The 17586-nt window shown below is 38.4% G+C and overlaps 1 protein-coding gene across 3 annotated transcripts in view; it reads right to left on the bottom strand.

Annotated features, from left to right (window-relative positions):
* CTNNA3 (catenin alpha 3) overlaps nt 1-17586 on the bottom strand; it is a 430393-nt gene that overhangs the window by 388810 nt on the left and 23997 nt on the right. For all 3 annotated transcript variants that reach the window (XM_019286635.3, XM_019286634.3, XM_010400758.4), the window contains exon 5: nt 8202-8321. In XM_019286635.3, coding sequence (XP_019142180.1) covers nt 8202-8321 — 120 coding nt within the window. The remainder of the gene's footprint in view (nt 1-8201; nt 8322-17586) is intronic.

Consider the following 17586-nt stretch of genomic DNA (forward strand, 5'->3'; position numbering starts at 1 on the left):
ATTGATGCAGAGTGACTGGATAAGAAATTTAAGTGCTAAATGACTGGAGTGAGCTTTAGAGGGAAACTGCACATGGGATTATACAAATGCAAAATACAGAAAGTGACTTGATGCAGAACGTACTCGGGCAGGGGTAGGGATGTGTGCAGGAAAGACAACACAGAAAGATGGACTAAGTGCCCAACTTGACAAGGTCACTGAGACTACAAAGTAGAAATATTGTTTTGGCTTCCAGACAACACTAACACAATTTGTCAGGGTATACAACAGTGATTTCTCTCCTTAGGTTTTTGTTTCAGCCCTGTGTAGCATTGTTTCAGCTTAGCCAAAACAGCTGGAATCCAAAGGCTGAATGATTATCAGAGGTCAGAACCCTCATAAACAGAGCAAACAAGTTCTTCCCTCAAAACAAGGTTGTGAGCCAGGAAAGAGCTGAGAAGCTCCCCTGGTACATAATCCTAACTGGTTACAGAACTTGAGTTTCACAGGAGACACAGAGATCCCCACCTCTACCTCCTAACCTGCTACCACTTGAGGAAAAAAAAAAAAAACAACTACATCCTGCATTAACTTAAGGAGTGCAAGAAATTCAAGTTTTCCATTTCGTAATATCAATGTTCTATTTAGTAAAGCACTGAAGTAGGGCCAAGTACTTAGGGACACAGTAACTACACCACAAGATCAGCCTTCAGAAAAAGACAGCAAGACACAACTGCTACTGGCAGAGTCTGCTTTGGCTGTTGCCTGCTAAGAGCTACTGGAACAGCATTCCTGCAGGATTTGTTCATCATTCCCATGCATTATGTTCTCAAACCATTTTCCCTTCACAGCTCAGTCATTTTGCAAGGCTTTGCATTTCATCTAATCTGATTTTTATGAAGCGCCAAAGCAGAGAAACATTTTATATGAGAATTTATTTTTCTGTGAGAAGCTGGTGTATGTCTGTCAGGCTGGGATCAATACAATATAACATACTCCTCAGATAACTCTTTCACAAACTACTATTACTGTCATTTTCACCAGGACATAACATCATTCATTAGCCACCCTTTAGTAATCAGAGCTCTGCATTCCAAACTGTTATTGCACTTCTAACCTGCAATATTTCAGCATCTAAATAGCAGTTTTTTCTCATACTAAGAAAAAAAAAAAAAAAAAAGCACAGAAAATAACCCAAACCCCCAAACAAAAAAAAAAAACCTCTGACCACAAACAAAAACAGTAGCTCAGACTATAAGCTAAATACTGTCTCTGAGCCAGTAAAAATATGTCAGTTGTCCTCAGACTGAACTTTTTACCTAGTCTGACATAAATCTGTCATAGCCTGACAAAAGGAACTTCAAATATCCACAGAACCTTACCGGCAAGTGCTTATACACCTATAAATCTTTAACTTTTGGATGGAGGCATTTAGTGATGTCTTCCGGTAGATCTGGTACTAAGAGTACTTGCTCAAGGTCACACAAGAAAGCTGTGAGAAAGCCAATTTGAAAATGTTTACAAGACATTTATATACATATCTCCCTCTTCTCTTTGTTTTCCTTTATGACTCAGTAAAGAAATTTTTTATAGTCACCACTCCCTCCTGCTCCAAGCCATTTAACTTTAAAAAAAGAAAGAACAGAATGTCAAATCAAAATAGCACACACATCATTTTTATAGTGTTCAACAGAGGAAGCATCCTCCCTAAATCTAGCTTTTTCTGTAGAATATGCAGATATGTTACTTCCCAGAAAATTAGGAAATGTATTTTCTACTTCAATTATGGCTAAGAATCATATATCAATTTACTCGGTGATGATTTCAACCAATAAAAACATACAAAGTTGTAGATCTAAGAGATGGACAAAGAACTTGGCAGAGTCTTTGAAAATAATGTTCCTTAATTATTTCCAGAGATATAAAGTCAGCACTTACACCTCATCCAAACATAAATATTGCTTTTTGTGCACAACTATGAAAGTGTTATGTTTTATAACATTTATAAGATTTGATTTTAACAAAGGAGGAGGAACTATGTGAAGTTCTGAAAGCCACTGCAGTTTAATGATGGCAGAGGAGAGGCATGACAAAAACCTGCCCAGTAAACAGGATTGTGTTTCATATGGCAGTGGGTTGAATGAACTCATCCTGTGATGACAGAGCACTCAGGGATTGATGACAAAGCTACTGAACACTCCTTGCTCCCAATGATCCAGTGTTCGAGAATGGAGATCTGCATGACAATGGGAGACTGAAAGGAAGCAAACTCAACTAGTCCTTTCTCAAAGACAGAAACCAAGCAATTAGTTTAGTCAGCTACACTTAGATTCCTGAGGAAAAACAATTACAGCAAATAATGAAGGACACTGTTTTATTCATCTAGAAATAAATCCAGGAATGAGTAATAGCCACCATGGGTTTGTCCAGATCAAGGCTTGCCAAATCAGTCTGGGTTTGGAGTCATAGGATTATTAGCAAATACCTCATAATATGACTAGATTATGACAGTCTCGTGGGACTTCAACATAAATAAATGGGGGGAAAAAAAAGATAAAATTCCTCTGGAATCAATGGAAATTTCTTCAGAACAGTTACCAATGATTCTCTGCAACTACAGAAATGCATTGAATCATTTTCTGCAGGGGTCTGTTTCGGTTGTCTCACTATGGACCATAACTTTGATAAGAAAAGAGAAAGGGATTTCCTGAGGGGGAGGGAGGACAAGGAACCATTAATTCACTGTAGGGCAGGATTTGAACTCAAAGTAATGTTCATAAAGAGGTGTGCTGCTCTCAGATAGGATACAGTAAGGATGAGCATAAGTCATCACACGTAGGCAGGAACAGTCAGCTGCACAATGCATGACTCGAAACAGGCAGCACTTCACAGGAAAGTGAAAAGGCTCACCTCACTCCTGCTGTATAAAACTGCAGTTTTGGTTTTTTCCTTGAGACACGGCTGCCTAACAGAATACTGCAATTGTCATGTTATCAGTTATCACTGCTTCATTAAGAACCATTCTCCTTAGACTCTGACCCCATTTTCAATCCCCAAATTCTGGCTTTTTCCCACATTACAATAAACATATCATCTGAAGTATCATTCTACTTCATTAAGAGGAAAAAATAAATTGGTTTCTAGTCTACAGAAAGAATAGAGTTCTAATCTCAGGCACTACTTCCCACTGAAATAAACCACCCAACACATCAAATTTCATAGAGGAGGCATACATGGTACCATAGCAAATTTTCATGTACAAAATCAGTGATGTTTCCAAGTCTCCCATGGAATGCACTCAAAATTCTCTATAGCTTTTAAAGTCATGCCTTTTTAACATTACTTACTTCATTGTCTCTGTAATTTAATTCCTAGCTGAAGATCTCATTTCCTTCCCACTGTTACACTCAATTTTGTATTGTTTGTTTTTTGTTAAGTTACCTGGGGACTTCTTGGTTGAACTTAAAGCATCATCCATCCTTGGCTCCCAAGACATTTCAGCTACATTTATCAGAGACAAGACTAGAAATCTTTTATCCAAACTGAAGACATTTTGGGCACAGCCAAACCAATTCAGTTTCATAGAAACAGCAACAGTTGGAACTTTGGAAAGATGAGGGGAGGCATGACTTTTTTCCTCAGAGATTTAGCATCCATGCACAGACAGAACAATTGCACACATGGAGATACAAATTAAAATCATTCAAGCCTGGCACTGACAGACACACAAATCCAGCTGAACAACCAAGCTGTTAAAATGTTGATGGGGGATTTGAAAGTCTTCCCCCTACCACTCTGAAGACACAAAAAAAATTACAAGCACGGGGAATACAAGCACTTTCAGATGCGCAGGAAAAAGGAAAACCTCTCCACCCATTAAGCAAGCCATAGAGATACACAGGACAGACAGAAGCAATGACTGGATGACAGAGCTATAATCATGGAATAACTAAAGCAACTCAGGTGGCTCAGAACAGAATTCTCATAATTTTTCACTCTCTTAGCTACCGAGACTAATTTGTTGTTGGCTTTTTAAAAAAATGAATGCATAAATCAACTATTTTAATTACACAACAACATGATAGATGTTGTTCCTACGTCAAGGAGAGATAAGCAGCTAGAATACTGGAAATATAACCTGTAGTCTCATTTTATAATTAATACTGTGTGACTACATATTAAAGGAGAAAACAAAAGAAGGCATTTTCAGAAAACTAACAGGAATCAAATGCCTATATGTTCTTAAAATGACTTTGGAGTAAAGTACTAGGCTTCTTCGAAAATTCCTAAACAAGATCTCAACACATTCAACCTGAGAATCTGAAAGATTAGACAGTGGTAGAGTGGTAAATACAAAAGTGAACAAATTCACCCATTTATTAATCCAGGATGGCAATTCAAAGGAAGTAATTCTGCCTTTACCCTCAAACACAGCCAAATGTACGGTCATTTTTAAGTCTGGAGGGAAAAAAGTGAAATCTCATTCAAATTCATTCAATAGTACAAGCCATAAAAATATCCGTAATTCCTGCCCTTTGATTTGCATTTCAGTTCTCTCCCCTTTTTTCAAAAGGCATGGATAATGGACAGAAAGACTACAAGCAGTGATGAATGTATTGCACCTCTTAACTAAGCCATCTCAGTATTTAATTATCAAAAACATTCATTTTCTGGTTTGAACTCGTCTGACTCCCATCCATTGGATATTGTCATATTTCTGTGTACTAGAATAAAGATTTAGTTAAGTACCTCTGTTTCTGACATTTCTAAGCCATAACCTTTTCCAGATAACTTAAGGAGCTCAGTCACGTAGCTTTCCTATCATCATGCTTGTTTTCTTGACAATAAATAATTCACCCTGAACTCCCTCCAATTTTCTGCACACTTTTAAAGGGTATGCCACAAAATAAACCTGCCAGTAGATAAGTGATAATGTCTTTTGAAAACTTGACTCCAGTTGCTGGAGTGGAGCACTTTGGTGAACAAATCTCATACTGTGCTGGCTTTGGCTGGGGTACAGTTAATTTTCTACACACCAGTATGGGCTGTGCTTTGGAGTTGCGCTGGAATCGGTGTTGGTAACACAGGGATGTTTTAGTTACTGCTGAGCAAAGCTTACACAGAGCCGAGGCCTCTTCTGGCCCTCACCCCACCAGCGAGGGGTCATGCCAAGGGATATCCCAGAGCATGTGGGGCCATGGTCAGCACACAAAGCTCAGGGAAGAAGGAAGGGACATTCAGACAGATGCTGTTTGTCTTCCCATGTCACTGTCACATGTGAGGGGCCCTGCTCTCCTGGGGATGGATGAACATCTGCCCAGCCATGGGAAGTGGGGAATGATTCCTTGTTCTGCTTTCCTTGTGTGCTTGGCTTTTGCTTTATCTGTTAAAATAACTTCATAATCCCGTAAGTTTTCTCACTTTCACTCTTCTGATTCTCTCCTCCCAACGTGAACAATCAAAGGCAAAGAAAAAAGTGCATTTAATCCATTTTAACAAAAAGAAATACCATTTGACTGAAGAAGCAAGTCATCACTCAAAATTAAAACTTTCAAAATGCAAATTTGGCCTGTATGAACATGAAGCCATCTGCAGCACTGATAACGGGGGACTGCACAAAACAACAGGGAATGGCTCTGCTCCATCTACTGGAAGCACTATCTCCCATGAGCTAAATAAATTACTGTGTGCCCCATAAATATCTTTGATACAGTCCTTAACTCCTTTACTTCCCAACACAACTTTTTACAACATTTCTAAATACCACAATCATCAGAAAGAAATCCTAAGAAAATTTTTTTTAATGAAATAACCAAAATGATTTCCCATAGATTCAGTCCTTTAACACACAATTTCCTTAAGGGCATACGATCAACATCAAACAAGCAAACCTGAAATTAGAATACTTTACAACGGGATACTGCTTTTGTGTGTGTGCACATACTAACGTGCTGGTGTCAACTGTAAGATGACCACATTCATGGAGGCTTCTAGTCAAAAACTGAATGTTTTAGGATTACAGTCAGCACTGCTGCAGGCATCCTAAAGGCACTGTTAGCACTAAGAACAGCGGCAACACTGGCAATTTTTCAGTTTGACAGGTGCTAAATACCACTGAACTTCATTATAAGTCCATTTTTATTGTAGCTATTGCCCAACACTCCTTAAATGACCTTACTGTAAGATAATTACAATAAATGGCCTTAAACCAGTGCCATTCCAGCTGTACAATATACGGACAACTTCCCTTCAATATGGACAAAGACACACGTAAGAGAAAAGGAAGCATGCACCTACTACAGTATCCCAACAGCAGAGCTGGGATCTATCACTGAGGCCCATCTTATCCCCAAGTCCTTTAACATTTTTTCCTCTCATTTCCCCTGAAAATATTCATATTGAAAAGGTGTTAATACTTAGGTTGATACAAACCAATGTAATGTTTATTTAGCTTTTAATGGAAACATTGCATGAAGTCACAGAGCAAGAGAAAAAGTTTTAGTACTCATTGTGGCATGTAGCTATTCTTTTTAGTCAAATTTCAGAGATGAGACAGTATCAAGGAAATTAAAAGCTTGTTTTAAATCAAAGGAATTGCCAGACTATCTCCTGGACAAGAAAGAAAATCTACATTTCTCAGACACAGGTAGCTCCTGGCAGGCTTCAAAATGGCAGCCTGGCTATAAACTGATATTCTCAACCCAAAGGAATTTCTCTAATGGATGCAGCCCAACCATCACCCCAAACAAGTCTGCCACTTGTATACTCCTACCACTCACTGAAGTTTGGTCTGTATTTATTAATCAATCGTGGGACATTTTGAACATCCTTTAAAAAGCACAGTTTTGATTTCCCATCTGTCCTGTAAACTTTACCACCGAAGAAGTACATTGCTGTATTGCACTTCATGGCTCATGTCTGAAGAAAAAGGACAGAAGCAAATAAATGTCTTTCTTTCAAAAGCAACATGCCTTGCTTTCAGCACATAAACCACCTATTTTAGCATGAATGCATTCACATTCATATTATACACAAACGTTTGTCTCCAAACAGATGCAGTCACTCAGCATTTTGCCAGTGGGACTATGAATACACCCTTAACCTAAGACAAGTAAGTGTCGATTTTTATCAGTTAAATGTGCACACTCCACAAACATGTCACAAACTCACAACAGCTTCAGTCCCAAACCAGGTCCGTGATTTTTGCGTAATTTTGGTAATTAAACCAATTCTCAATCTTTTCACAGAAAGATCACTTTCTTTTTAAAGCAGGGCAAAATTCAAAGCATCTTCTACACTGCATACATATATGCATGCACTTTTCAAATCCCTCACTGCAGATTCTCCAGCAAGTTCTATTGAAATGAAAATCTTGGTATCAACAAGCAGGTAAAATACTCCTCACCATAACCACATAACTACTGCTCAGGTAAGCAATGCAAATTACCTAAAACACAAGTAATCTAATCAATTAACTGGTATAAACAGCTGCAAGTGATCTGCCCCAAGCACATGAATTGTTTGACAACACTGACACCAAGTGACCGAATTCAGGAAAACACAAATCACAAGGACCCCCACATCAAAATGTTACAGCATTTTACTTACCCTCATGCTCTGGAAGAAGCAAAGTCTTATTTTATCAAGAGAAAAAAAAATCAGTGAATACCCATAATGAGAGATGACATTTTCACATAAGTTATGTATAAGTGACAGAATATCCAACATTAACCACATGTTAACAATTCAATTTAACCTTGATCTTGCAAACACAAGTCAAAGACTATGTACACTTCAAAGTTTTATGCAAACTAACCTCATAAATTCATTTCTAAAGAAGAAAAAATTAGTGGTTTTCATGCACATAAGTATTGGATTCCATTAACTTATGGGAATTTGGTTCATTTTTCAAGTAAAGGAATGCAGATAGTACTTCTATACACTTCCATTTAGAAAATTATGTGTTAATGCAACGTTTAATAGTTTGGTACGTCTCACTTACTTGTTTTGCCTGTGCTCCTCTCTGCTGAGAAATCAAAACCCAGGCAGTCCAGCATCATATGCATTAAATAGACTTGGTCCCTCTCCTCCTGCCTTACCTGACACTGTACAGAGCAGAAAACCCAACTAACAGAACAATAACTCCATCAAACACAGCAGTTTTACCACCCACCATGCCTATGCCCAGCACGCTGTCTTCTTACAAGCTTCCATGGTCTTACCTGCTGACGTTTATACGCCAAATAATCAAGATTTTCCAGATCTTTTCGAAACTTTTGGTAGGTTTTCTGTAGATCAGATTTACTGGATACATTTCTTAAAGATTCAAATGTTCTTTGAAACTGTGAGTCAAAAAAACAAAACCAACAAAAATTATCATTCATACAGTTGCTGTGTTTCAATCTGTATTACTATTCTTTTCTACTAAATGCTAAGGCTATTGAGCTGTGTCACTCTAACCTTCCACATATTCCTACAGCTTTGTTTTGAAACCAATCACGGAATTCAAAGCATTGTACATATGCCTTCCTCAATTAAATGAAGTCCTCTAACTTCATAGGTCAGACAAAACACAAGCAATCAATCTCTAAAGCTGAGTTCTTTTTCTATGCCAAGTTCCAGGAAGTAATATATACACATAGATTTAAATACTCTCTTTTCAACTAAGAAAAGTGTATGCAACTTTATACAGGCCATGAACTCATTCTTTCAAATGTAACAGCAGAACTTGGAAATCACAGGGTGCATCTTATCAAGTTAATTGACTTAAGAGTAATTTAAGACTGGATAATCACCTTAGGCAATGTGCTCACATTCTGCACGAAAACTGTGACAACTCCAATTATACCTCACTATAGACCTTACTTTTAAATTTAAAACTTCTTTCATGCATACACTATTATTAAAAGTAGGACTGGTATTTCTCAGAGATGCACAATGCCAGCCCAGCTGTAGGAACTGTAACAGAAAGGTTAAGAGGAGTGAAAGAGGAGTAAGAAAGGTGTGAGAGGAGAATGGGAGGTCCAGCTTCCTTGCAACTTTCAGGAGATCACAAGCTTTCTCCTCTGACTTCCTCTGTTTTCCCAGCTGTAAATATTCTTCTTCATCTCCTGAGCACGTGACAGCTGCAAAGCTGTAGGTAGAGTTCAGTAATACTTTATCACTGTGATTACCATCAGAAGCAAGTCTATAAACATGTATTTACACTGATACAATCAGGAAGAACTACATGCTTGTAAATCCTTCTGAAATATTGACAGCCTACTACAGTTACAGGCCCTGTAGATGAAGTACCTACTTTAAGCTCACATATGGTACCTATGTCCAGGGAATGAGGCAAAGGACTGCTTTCCAGTCAGTTCTGGAAAACCAAACACTTCAGTAGTAACTATAGCATACGTTTCTCTATACCTCTGCTTAAACTACAACCACTGAATTGGAAAAATGAACCACAAGAGTAGAAGGAAAAAAAAAAAAACCCAAAGCCAAACCTCCACTCCTCTTCTGTCTCTCTTCAAGAAGCTGACAACATAACTGACAGCCAATGCTGACCATGGATGTGGAGTGCTCCAGAGCCCCTCATTCCTGAGCATTTGACTGAGCTCAAGCCCAAGCTGTACCTGATGCTGAACAGCCCCCAGGTATTTCTTGTTGGGGATAATAAGCAGCTGCAGTGGATTTCCACTGACAATTTACAACAACTTGCCTAGAACCTTCAGGCAAGTTAGTACTTCTTGTTTGCCACTCTGCAGCCTTTATTTCAGTCTCACTGCTCTCATAACCAAAAGGCAAGTTAAGGCAGTGTTTATATCTATCTGTAATTTATCTTCCTCTACCTCATTCAGCACCACTAGAGGTTAACTGGAGACTTTCTAGTTGCATTTGAAACATTTGCTACCAAAAAATAAAACAAAACTTTCTCACCCAAAGTATACGTTCCTGAATTCTGTACCAACACGGCTGACAGGACACATATGCTAAGACAGAACAGCAATACTCTGTATTCTTTTCTGTTTGACTTCATAATCTTCCATTTTTTGTATGATTTGGTGTTTTCAGATTTTATCTCTGCTCCAGAGTTGATCTCAAAGCCTTGCATTTGCAATGTTTGCTTTCATCAATTCCTACTCCTAGCTAACCCCTTAGCTGGAAGCAACTTGAGTACAACATTGGCAAACGAGACCTGAGTTCAGTTTAAGATGACCAAAAGCATGCCATAGTGCTTGCTTTTTTTCAAGAGTGTAAGAAACTACTCATAATGTCTCTGTCAAGCTCATCATACACCTTCTGCTTCAAACCATGACATATTTCTCCAGAACTTAGCCCAAAACTGTTGCACCCTGTTGTGGGATTGAATAATACAGGGATAAGGCCTCTAATGATTCCCAAACTCACTAAATGAACATAAGGTACAGTCTTTTCTTGAGGTGTCTTCTATTTTTTTTAGATAATCACCAACACGTTAGACTACAATACAGTTGTAGAATCATCATCATCCTTTTAAGGATGTACTTAATCCCACAGCTTTAATTCTTCATTGGCAGGAGCTCTGCTAGCAAGATCACTCACTTCCTTATGTCCTGAAGCAACCTAAACATCAATAATGCATTTGTCTCTCTGGAAAGAGATATAAGAAGCAGCATGAGAGCATGAGCAAATAGAAACCAAATGTGTAACTGTAAGGGCAACATGCTTCAATAAAATAGATGGGTAATTGCCAGAACATCCACATCTGTCTTTAGATGCAAGGGAGAAACCCTTTTTAAAAATCTAACTCAAAAGTAAATAAAAAACCAACCAAGCAATTTTAAGGAAACATAGATACACTCTTTCCACTGCCATCAACAGGAAATGGGAAAAATGTGCCTTGGACACACAAAGGTTATCAACACGTGTTAAACTTAAAACTACATCTGGATCTTTCTGAAACATACTTCTATCAGTGTGAACCAGCATTTTGGGGTGAGTAGTAAAAAACCCTCTCTCTTATGTCCTTGTCTAGAGGTGAAAAGAAGTATTAGAATTCCTGACCTTCTTTTTTCTCTCACCAATAACCAAATATAAATAATCATACGAGATTCACAAAAGCTCTTTTCTGCCTGTTCATGTTTTCGAAGTGCTCTGAACAGTTTCTGGAAGCTGAGAAGTAGCATTCCTTTACTACTTTTGCTCTCTGTGGCACTATGAGGTAGCTACCTGGTCTGATTTTCCCTCTGTGATAAAATCGTATCTCTATGATTTTATCTGAGCTGCTTGTGTTTGTCAAGTTCCCATAGATAACTTCCTAGCACAGATATTGCGTAGACAGCTTTGTAACTTAAGCAGAAGAACATGACTTTATATTCATTAATATCACAGCATTCCTTTCACCAAAAAAACCCACCAGAGAGCCCAGCACCCTGTCCCTAAAACACAGGGTGGGTAACACAGCAGCCCCAATGCCCTGAGCATGCACCATCAAGATGTGAGTGAATGAAGACTCCGTGCTCATCCGACTGGAAACCAACACACACTGCATGTTTCAACTAAGTGAAGCAACTCTCACAGTCCCACTTTAGGTATCACTAAGCAACAAACACCATCAAAACTCGGAAAGTGATGAAGGTCATAAATGTGGACAGGCCAGAAGAGTGTTATTAACACAGCCTCTTTGGAAGTATGATGCTCCTGACTGGGAAGGTAAAGTCCTCCTCTCAGATAATGACCATGGTTTATCGAATTAGTAAGTATGACTGTAAGCATCAGGACTGAATTTCCTATGGTCTCACATCTTATACATTGCAACGTCAAAGATGAGAGGTGAGCTCTGACTGAAGTTTCTCCTGCAGTAAAGCAGATTAACAGCTGACAAGCCTCTGCTGTCTTTATGAGCTCCTAATGTAGCATTTTTGAGCTTTTTCTCCATTATCCTACTTACTTTCAGGAGCCTTGGAACTTTGCTCTGCTGTCATATGTAATGAAAATGAGGCAATGAGATCAAAGAAAACAGGCTGAGACAGAGTAGCTGAATATAACAAAAGGAAATAATATTAAACTCACTAATGGTACTAAAATTTTGATACTACTTAAGCTAAAATTTACCGTGTTTCATCTTCAACATAAGCCATGAAAATTAATGGCTTACCAGCTAAACAGGAGGCCAGGACACAAAATTATGAGATTATAAACATGCAGTGCAAAGTGCTTTATTGCTTACAATTCAGAAATGTGGGAAGGGACATCATTAAATACAGAGTACAAAGTCATATTCCTGGTAACCACCTTACAATCTCCATACAAACAGGAAGAGGGATGGGGGGCAGCAGATCCTGCTTCTCCAGTTTGTGCATGATGCTACTGGACAAACCCCACATCTTTAATGTCACTTGCCTGGGAGTCTAGCTAAGTTGTAAGGATGATGTAATCAACGGGCCTGCTGCACTTCCTTTACTTTGTTTCCTTCTACACAGTTGGTTCAGATTTAGGGCCAGTGCTGCAAAAAGCCACTCTGCTATTCAGGGATTAGGAGAAATGGCTCTTTTTTATTTGTCTAGAGCTCCATGCGTTAAAGGGTATTTGCATTTCAGAGTATCAATAGAATCATCTTCCACTGCACAGGGCAGCACAGTAGCAATGAACTATTTTTTTCCATTGGTAAAATATTTCTCTGTTGAATTAAAGACAAGAAGCAAATTTTACTTCCATTCTGACATAAGGAAGCTGTCCATTGAAAAACACCTTCCTGTTTTAATAAGGTACTGGTTCTTTAAAGACTAAGTTATACTAAATGTACTACTTTAAATTACCCAGAGATATGGTTGGGAAAAAACCATTCACGATCTCTCTTAAATTCCAATTACTGAACACACATACTTATGAGAAAAAAGCTGCTCGTCTTATATTTTGCTGTAATGGAATGGGCAATGTGCCTCTTTTGGAGAGGTTTATGGAGAGCAGCTCACAGCTTTTTCCATTCAGAAAATATCAGATGCTTTTACTGTCATTTTAAGAAGGTCTGAAGACATACACTGATGATAAAGCAGAAACTGTTTGTTTTGCATGCATTTCCTCCTTTCTGACTCTCAAAGCACAAATGAGTTATAAAATAAATTTTTCTAGATCAGAATGATCTCTGCATGCTTGAGTTGTTGATCAGACAAGCCATTCTACATTACACCAACTTTGTTACTATACTACCAATAAATTATGTGCCAGGAGATGATTTCCTGTTACAGCGGTGATACTGCAACACGCATATCAGACAACTAGGCCCATGGAAAAAAAATATCTATGGACAGATTCTTGGTAGATGTTTCAGAGATGTTTATTTCTCCAGCCGCATGGCCGGGATCTGCCCAGGAACTGCTCAATCCCGGGACCCGAGGGTCCTTGCCCGCGCAGGGGAACACAAAACAACCAATGGGGAACGAGGTTGACCAGGGGCTGGGAAACCCTGTGCCTCCCCTCAGGGCCCCTCTCCCAGGGCTACATGGTGGGGGGGGGACCCCAACAATTTCCCAAGATTATTTTCCCAACCTAGAATTTGCCTTCCCATATTAGCACTCTAGAGAAGGAAATTTCAGAACATCACTTCCATATTATTCTCTTATAAGCACTGCACTTCGGTGGTAAGGGCATGCTGCTGTAGAAGCCAAAGACAGTAACGAACACTCTGAAAGCAAGCCTTTAGCAAGGTTCTTTCCCTGATAGGTTCAAAGAGAGTTGACTGCAATGGAGCCCTGGTCACTGACTGGAGCATGCAGGCATCTGCACAGTCCAAATAATTATTTCACATACGCCTCTGCTTTTCTAATATCTCACCTTCCAACTTTCCCAAAATAATTTTTCAACTTCATCACCAGACACAATATGGATTTCCCACACTCAGTTGTACTTCTGATGACTTCAAGCATTCTGTATTAACCTCTGCTACAAGCCACCTTTACGTTACTGATCTCCCCATACTTTATGTTTAGAACTTAACTCAGTCCATTTGGAATTTATCATCCCACAGATTGACAATTATTTCTTTTTACAAGTAACAAAGGAGCAGTCAAGAGGTCCCTATACCAAGCACAGAAGCAGATCCAGATTTTATAATCTCATAATTTTGTTGCACTCAAAAGGATGCTCACTTTGAAAAAGCCAACTCCTAAAGGCAATTCTTTGGAAGCTGCTTTTCCTCTGTTATTTAATGCACATCACAGAGTGCCATGGAATTTGCAGAGTGGGATGTTAAACACTGTAGCCCTGATTCCAAACAACTGCATCCCACATACCACAGACCAACCTCTGAGTGGTAGCAAGAATCTCTGTTTGATTGATGAGAAAATAAATAGGAGTATGAACCAAATGAGAAGCCAAATGTTCTCTCAAAGACTCCTGCAATCTCCTTAATACCTCCTTATGCTCCAGGAGTTCCCTTGCCAGGGGAGTGACCCGTGCCCAACAAAGGGAAGGTTGTAAGAAGTTAGAATTTAATCTGGCTGCTGCTGTAGAAGACAAGATTTCTATAAGCACCTTAGGAGCAAATGGAGGGCTAAGGACAATCTCCATCCTTTACTGGATGCAGGGGGAAACACAGTGACAAAGAATGAGGAAAAGTCTGAGGTACTTAACACCTTCTGTGTCTCAGCCTTTAGAAGCAGGACCAATTGTTTTCCAGGTACCCAACTCCCTGAAGTGGAGCACAGGGATGGGGAGCAGAAGGAATCCCCCCTAATCCAAAGGGAAATGTTTAGTGACCTGCTACACCATCTAAGACTCACCCAAGTCCACATGCCCAAGTGATCTGCTGGAGGGTAGGATCTGTAGGGACCTGGATCACTTAAGCACAGTTCTGGGAGTTGAACCAAGTCCCTAAACGTGAAGCACAGGGCATCCTGAGATGACTTTCCTCTTTCAGTCCATGTAACCATACCACGTCCCTGCTCAAAACATTTTTAATGCTGATGAATACTCCGCAGGAAAGGAAGAGACAGCACTACACTCACAGGGCCCAAGTTCACCAGTTGCTTCTTATCTCTAGCCATTCTCTTTTTTTTCCCCTGGCAAGAGTTTTAAATAACTCTAAGTGAGCATTCTATAAAGATCATGCTGTCTGAGGCATTCATGAAAAATATGAAGACTTACACAGTTCATCTACAAGCATGACAAGAAGGGGGAAAAGGCAGATAAAACATGTTGGCTCAGCATGATCTGAAACCGATTAGAGAAAGACAAACTGCCAATGCTCTTTGAATGAAACTCTCCAAACTTGTTACTTTCCTGCTCTCCTCTTCTGATCAATAAATTCAAGCAATTCCATTAGTCTGTTAATTCACTTAATTAAATAATATCGAGCATTACTAACCATAATGGATGAGCTGCTAACACAGCTCTGAATCAGAGTGCAAAACACAAGACAGCCCTTTGTCTGACTACATTTTTCACAACTCAGTTGTTTTTTCAGAGATTTCAAACACTTGAAGCATGGAAATTCAGACAGAGATAGCTATTTATTTAAACTCTTCTCTGTTAAAAAAAAAAAAAAAAAAAAAGAGTTGCTTGAAGAAGGAAAGCTTTTCTTTTTGGTGTGATGTACTTTATTTTTCTCAGTGAACTCTAAAAGGATCTTCCTGTTTGCACTGCACTCTCACACTCTTATAGAACTGTGAATCCCACAAGTGGCCAGAAGTATTCTGTGCCAGAATGTGATCAGTCACTGATGCCAGTTTGTACTGGCATCTAGTATGCATTATTTACACAGACATTTATTCACACTTTGCTTCGTGAAGATCCAATAGAATTCATTACACAACCAAAATTCTCTCCGCTTTATTAGCAAAACTTCTAAAAAGCTAATTTCCTGTTCAAAAAAGTTGGGTTTTGAACATTTGGTTTGAAATTCCTGCCAGGATTATCAAATCCTTTCAAACTCACTAACATGTTATTTCTTAAAAAGTCACATTTCAGTATTTTTGTGACAAAAATATTCAGTATTTTCAGCATCACACACTGTTTAATATGAAGACATTATTACACAGAATTCAAAAACAGTCCTACGTCTAAGCAAAATGTTCAGAAAACAATATTCTTAGAGACTACATAAACTGGAAGAAGGTAGCTGAGGTTCATCCTCTCTTCCTAGATATATTTCAACAGGCAGATGTGACAGTAACAGTAGATGAGGCTTTCTATGACAGCCAGTCCCATTGTCTTTGTTTTCTTTCTGTTTTTATTCCCAGGTTACTGAGGAAATTAAAATTTAATGATCCAGAGTATATTCTGTCAGTAGAAAAAGATACAGTTTTAAATGTCAGTGCTGGATCACTGATTTTAGTGAGTGACCAAGACTAAAAACTTTCAGCAGTCTTTGATAAATAGGTTTGAAAATTATTAGATACTTAAACAGGTAATTCCCTATTAAATATTTCCATATTGAGCACGATCTCAGTAATACTGTACAGAGATCTTTGATGATGCTGAACCAACTTCTTTCATTTTATACATGCAAATAAAGAAAAGGTCCTTGATTAGAATTTTTATGTCTTTTATTCTACCTTTTTTTTTTTAATTTTTCAAATTAATTTTGGCTTAGTCCTTTCTAATGTCTTCATTCTACCCTATGAAAGATAGACCTGAGAGACATAGAAATAAAGAGCAATGAAATTTCTCATCTCTTAAATGATAACAGCTGTTAACATCCATGTGTGAGGAAGAGGACAATGCGGTAGAATTATTAAGGTTTTAGAACAAGTGCAAAGAAAAATACCTAATGACTTTTAAAGAGCTGATTTTCAAGGCATATGAACATGCAAAACCCAAGAATATTAGAGCTGATACAGCAAAGACAAGGTCTGCTTTGACACTGTGTGAATACAATGGCTTTTTGTGAGAGCAAGTCCATGTTGAAGGAAAATTGAATTCCTCAGGGAGTTTTAAAGTATAATAGTTTAAGACTTAGAATAGAGCCAAGTTGAAATTCATCAAAATATTTAATTGCATTTAAATCTGGCTCAGTTAGCTGTGACCAAAAGTTGTTAGAAACCAAGGGATGTTCAATAGCGTATGCTGAAATTACACTAAGTCGATTTCCTAATTAGATGTCAACATAAAAAGACACTATTACAGCTAATACCACTGTTGGCAAGTTCAACAGCCAGGGCAGAGACTAAACAAATATGCAACACTCTCCTCTAAGAGCTAGGGTGAGCCTTTTTGCACAGGCATTACAGAGAGTGTTATACCACACTAATTTATTCTAAGGTTTCATTTACAAATTCAGTTCTCACTCCTATTAAGAGGAAGTATGGAAGAAGATGACAATGTAATGGCACTCTTTGCAGTGCTAGAATTTTTCCTGTATGATACTTTGCATTCTTTCACCATTTTCTGTTACTGTTTGTTTTAATTTTCAGATGGAAAACATGAAGTGAATTAGACAGCTGTTCAGAAATACTGAAACTCAAGCAAGGAAAATCACCTAATTTTAGTTCTCTCATGTAAAACATACTCAATACATCTCAGAAGAGAGCATCTAAGAATATAAAACTAAGTATTAAAAATGTAATAGTCTACCATAAAAAATATCATCATTTAAGAAAATTTTCCACAAACAGTACAAAAGACATAGGCCACCCCTCCTAC

The sequence above is a fragment of the Corvus cornix genome, chromosome 6 (genome assembly GCF_000738735.6).
Source record: "Corvus cornix cornix isolate S_Up_H32 chromosome 6, ASM73873v5, whole genome shotgun sequence".
Taxonomy (NCBI): Eukaryota; Metazoa; Chordata; class Aves; order Passeriformes; family Corvidae; genus Corvus; species Corvus cornix.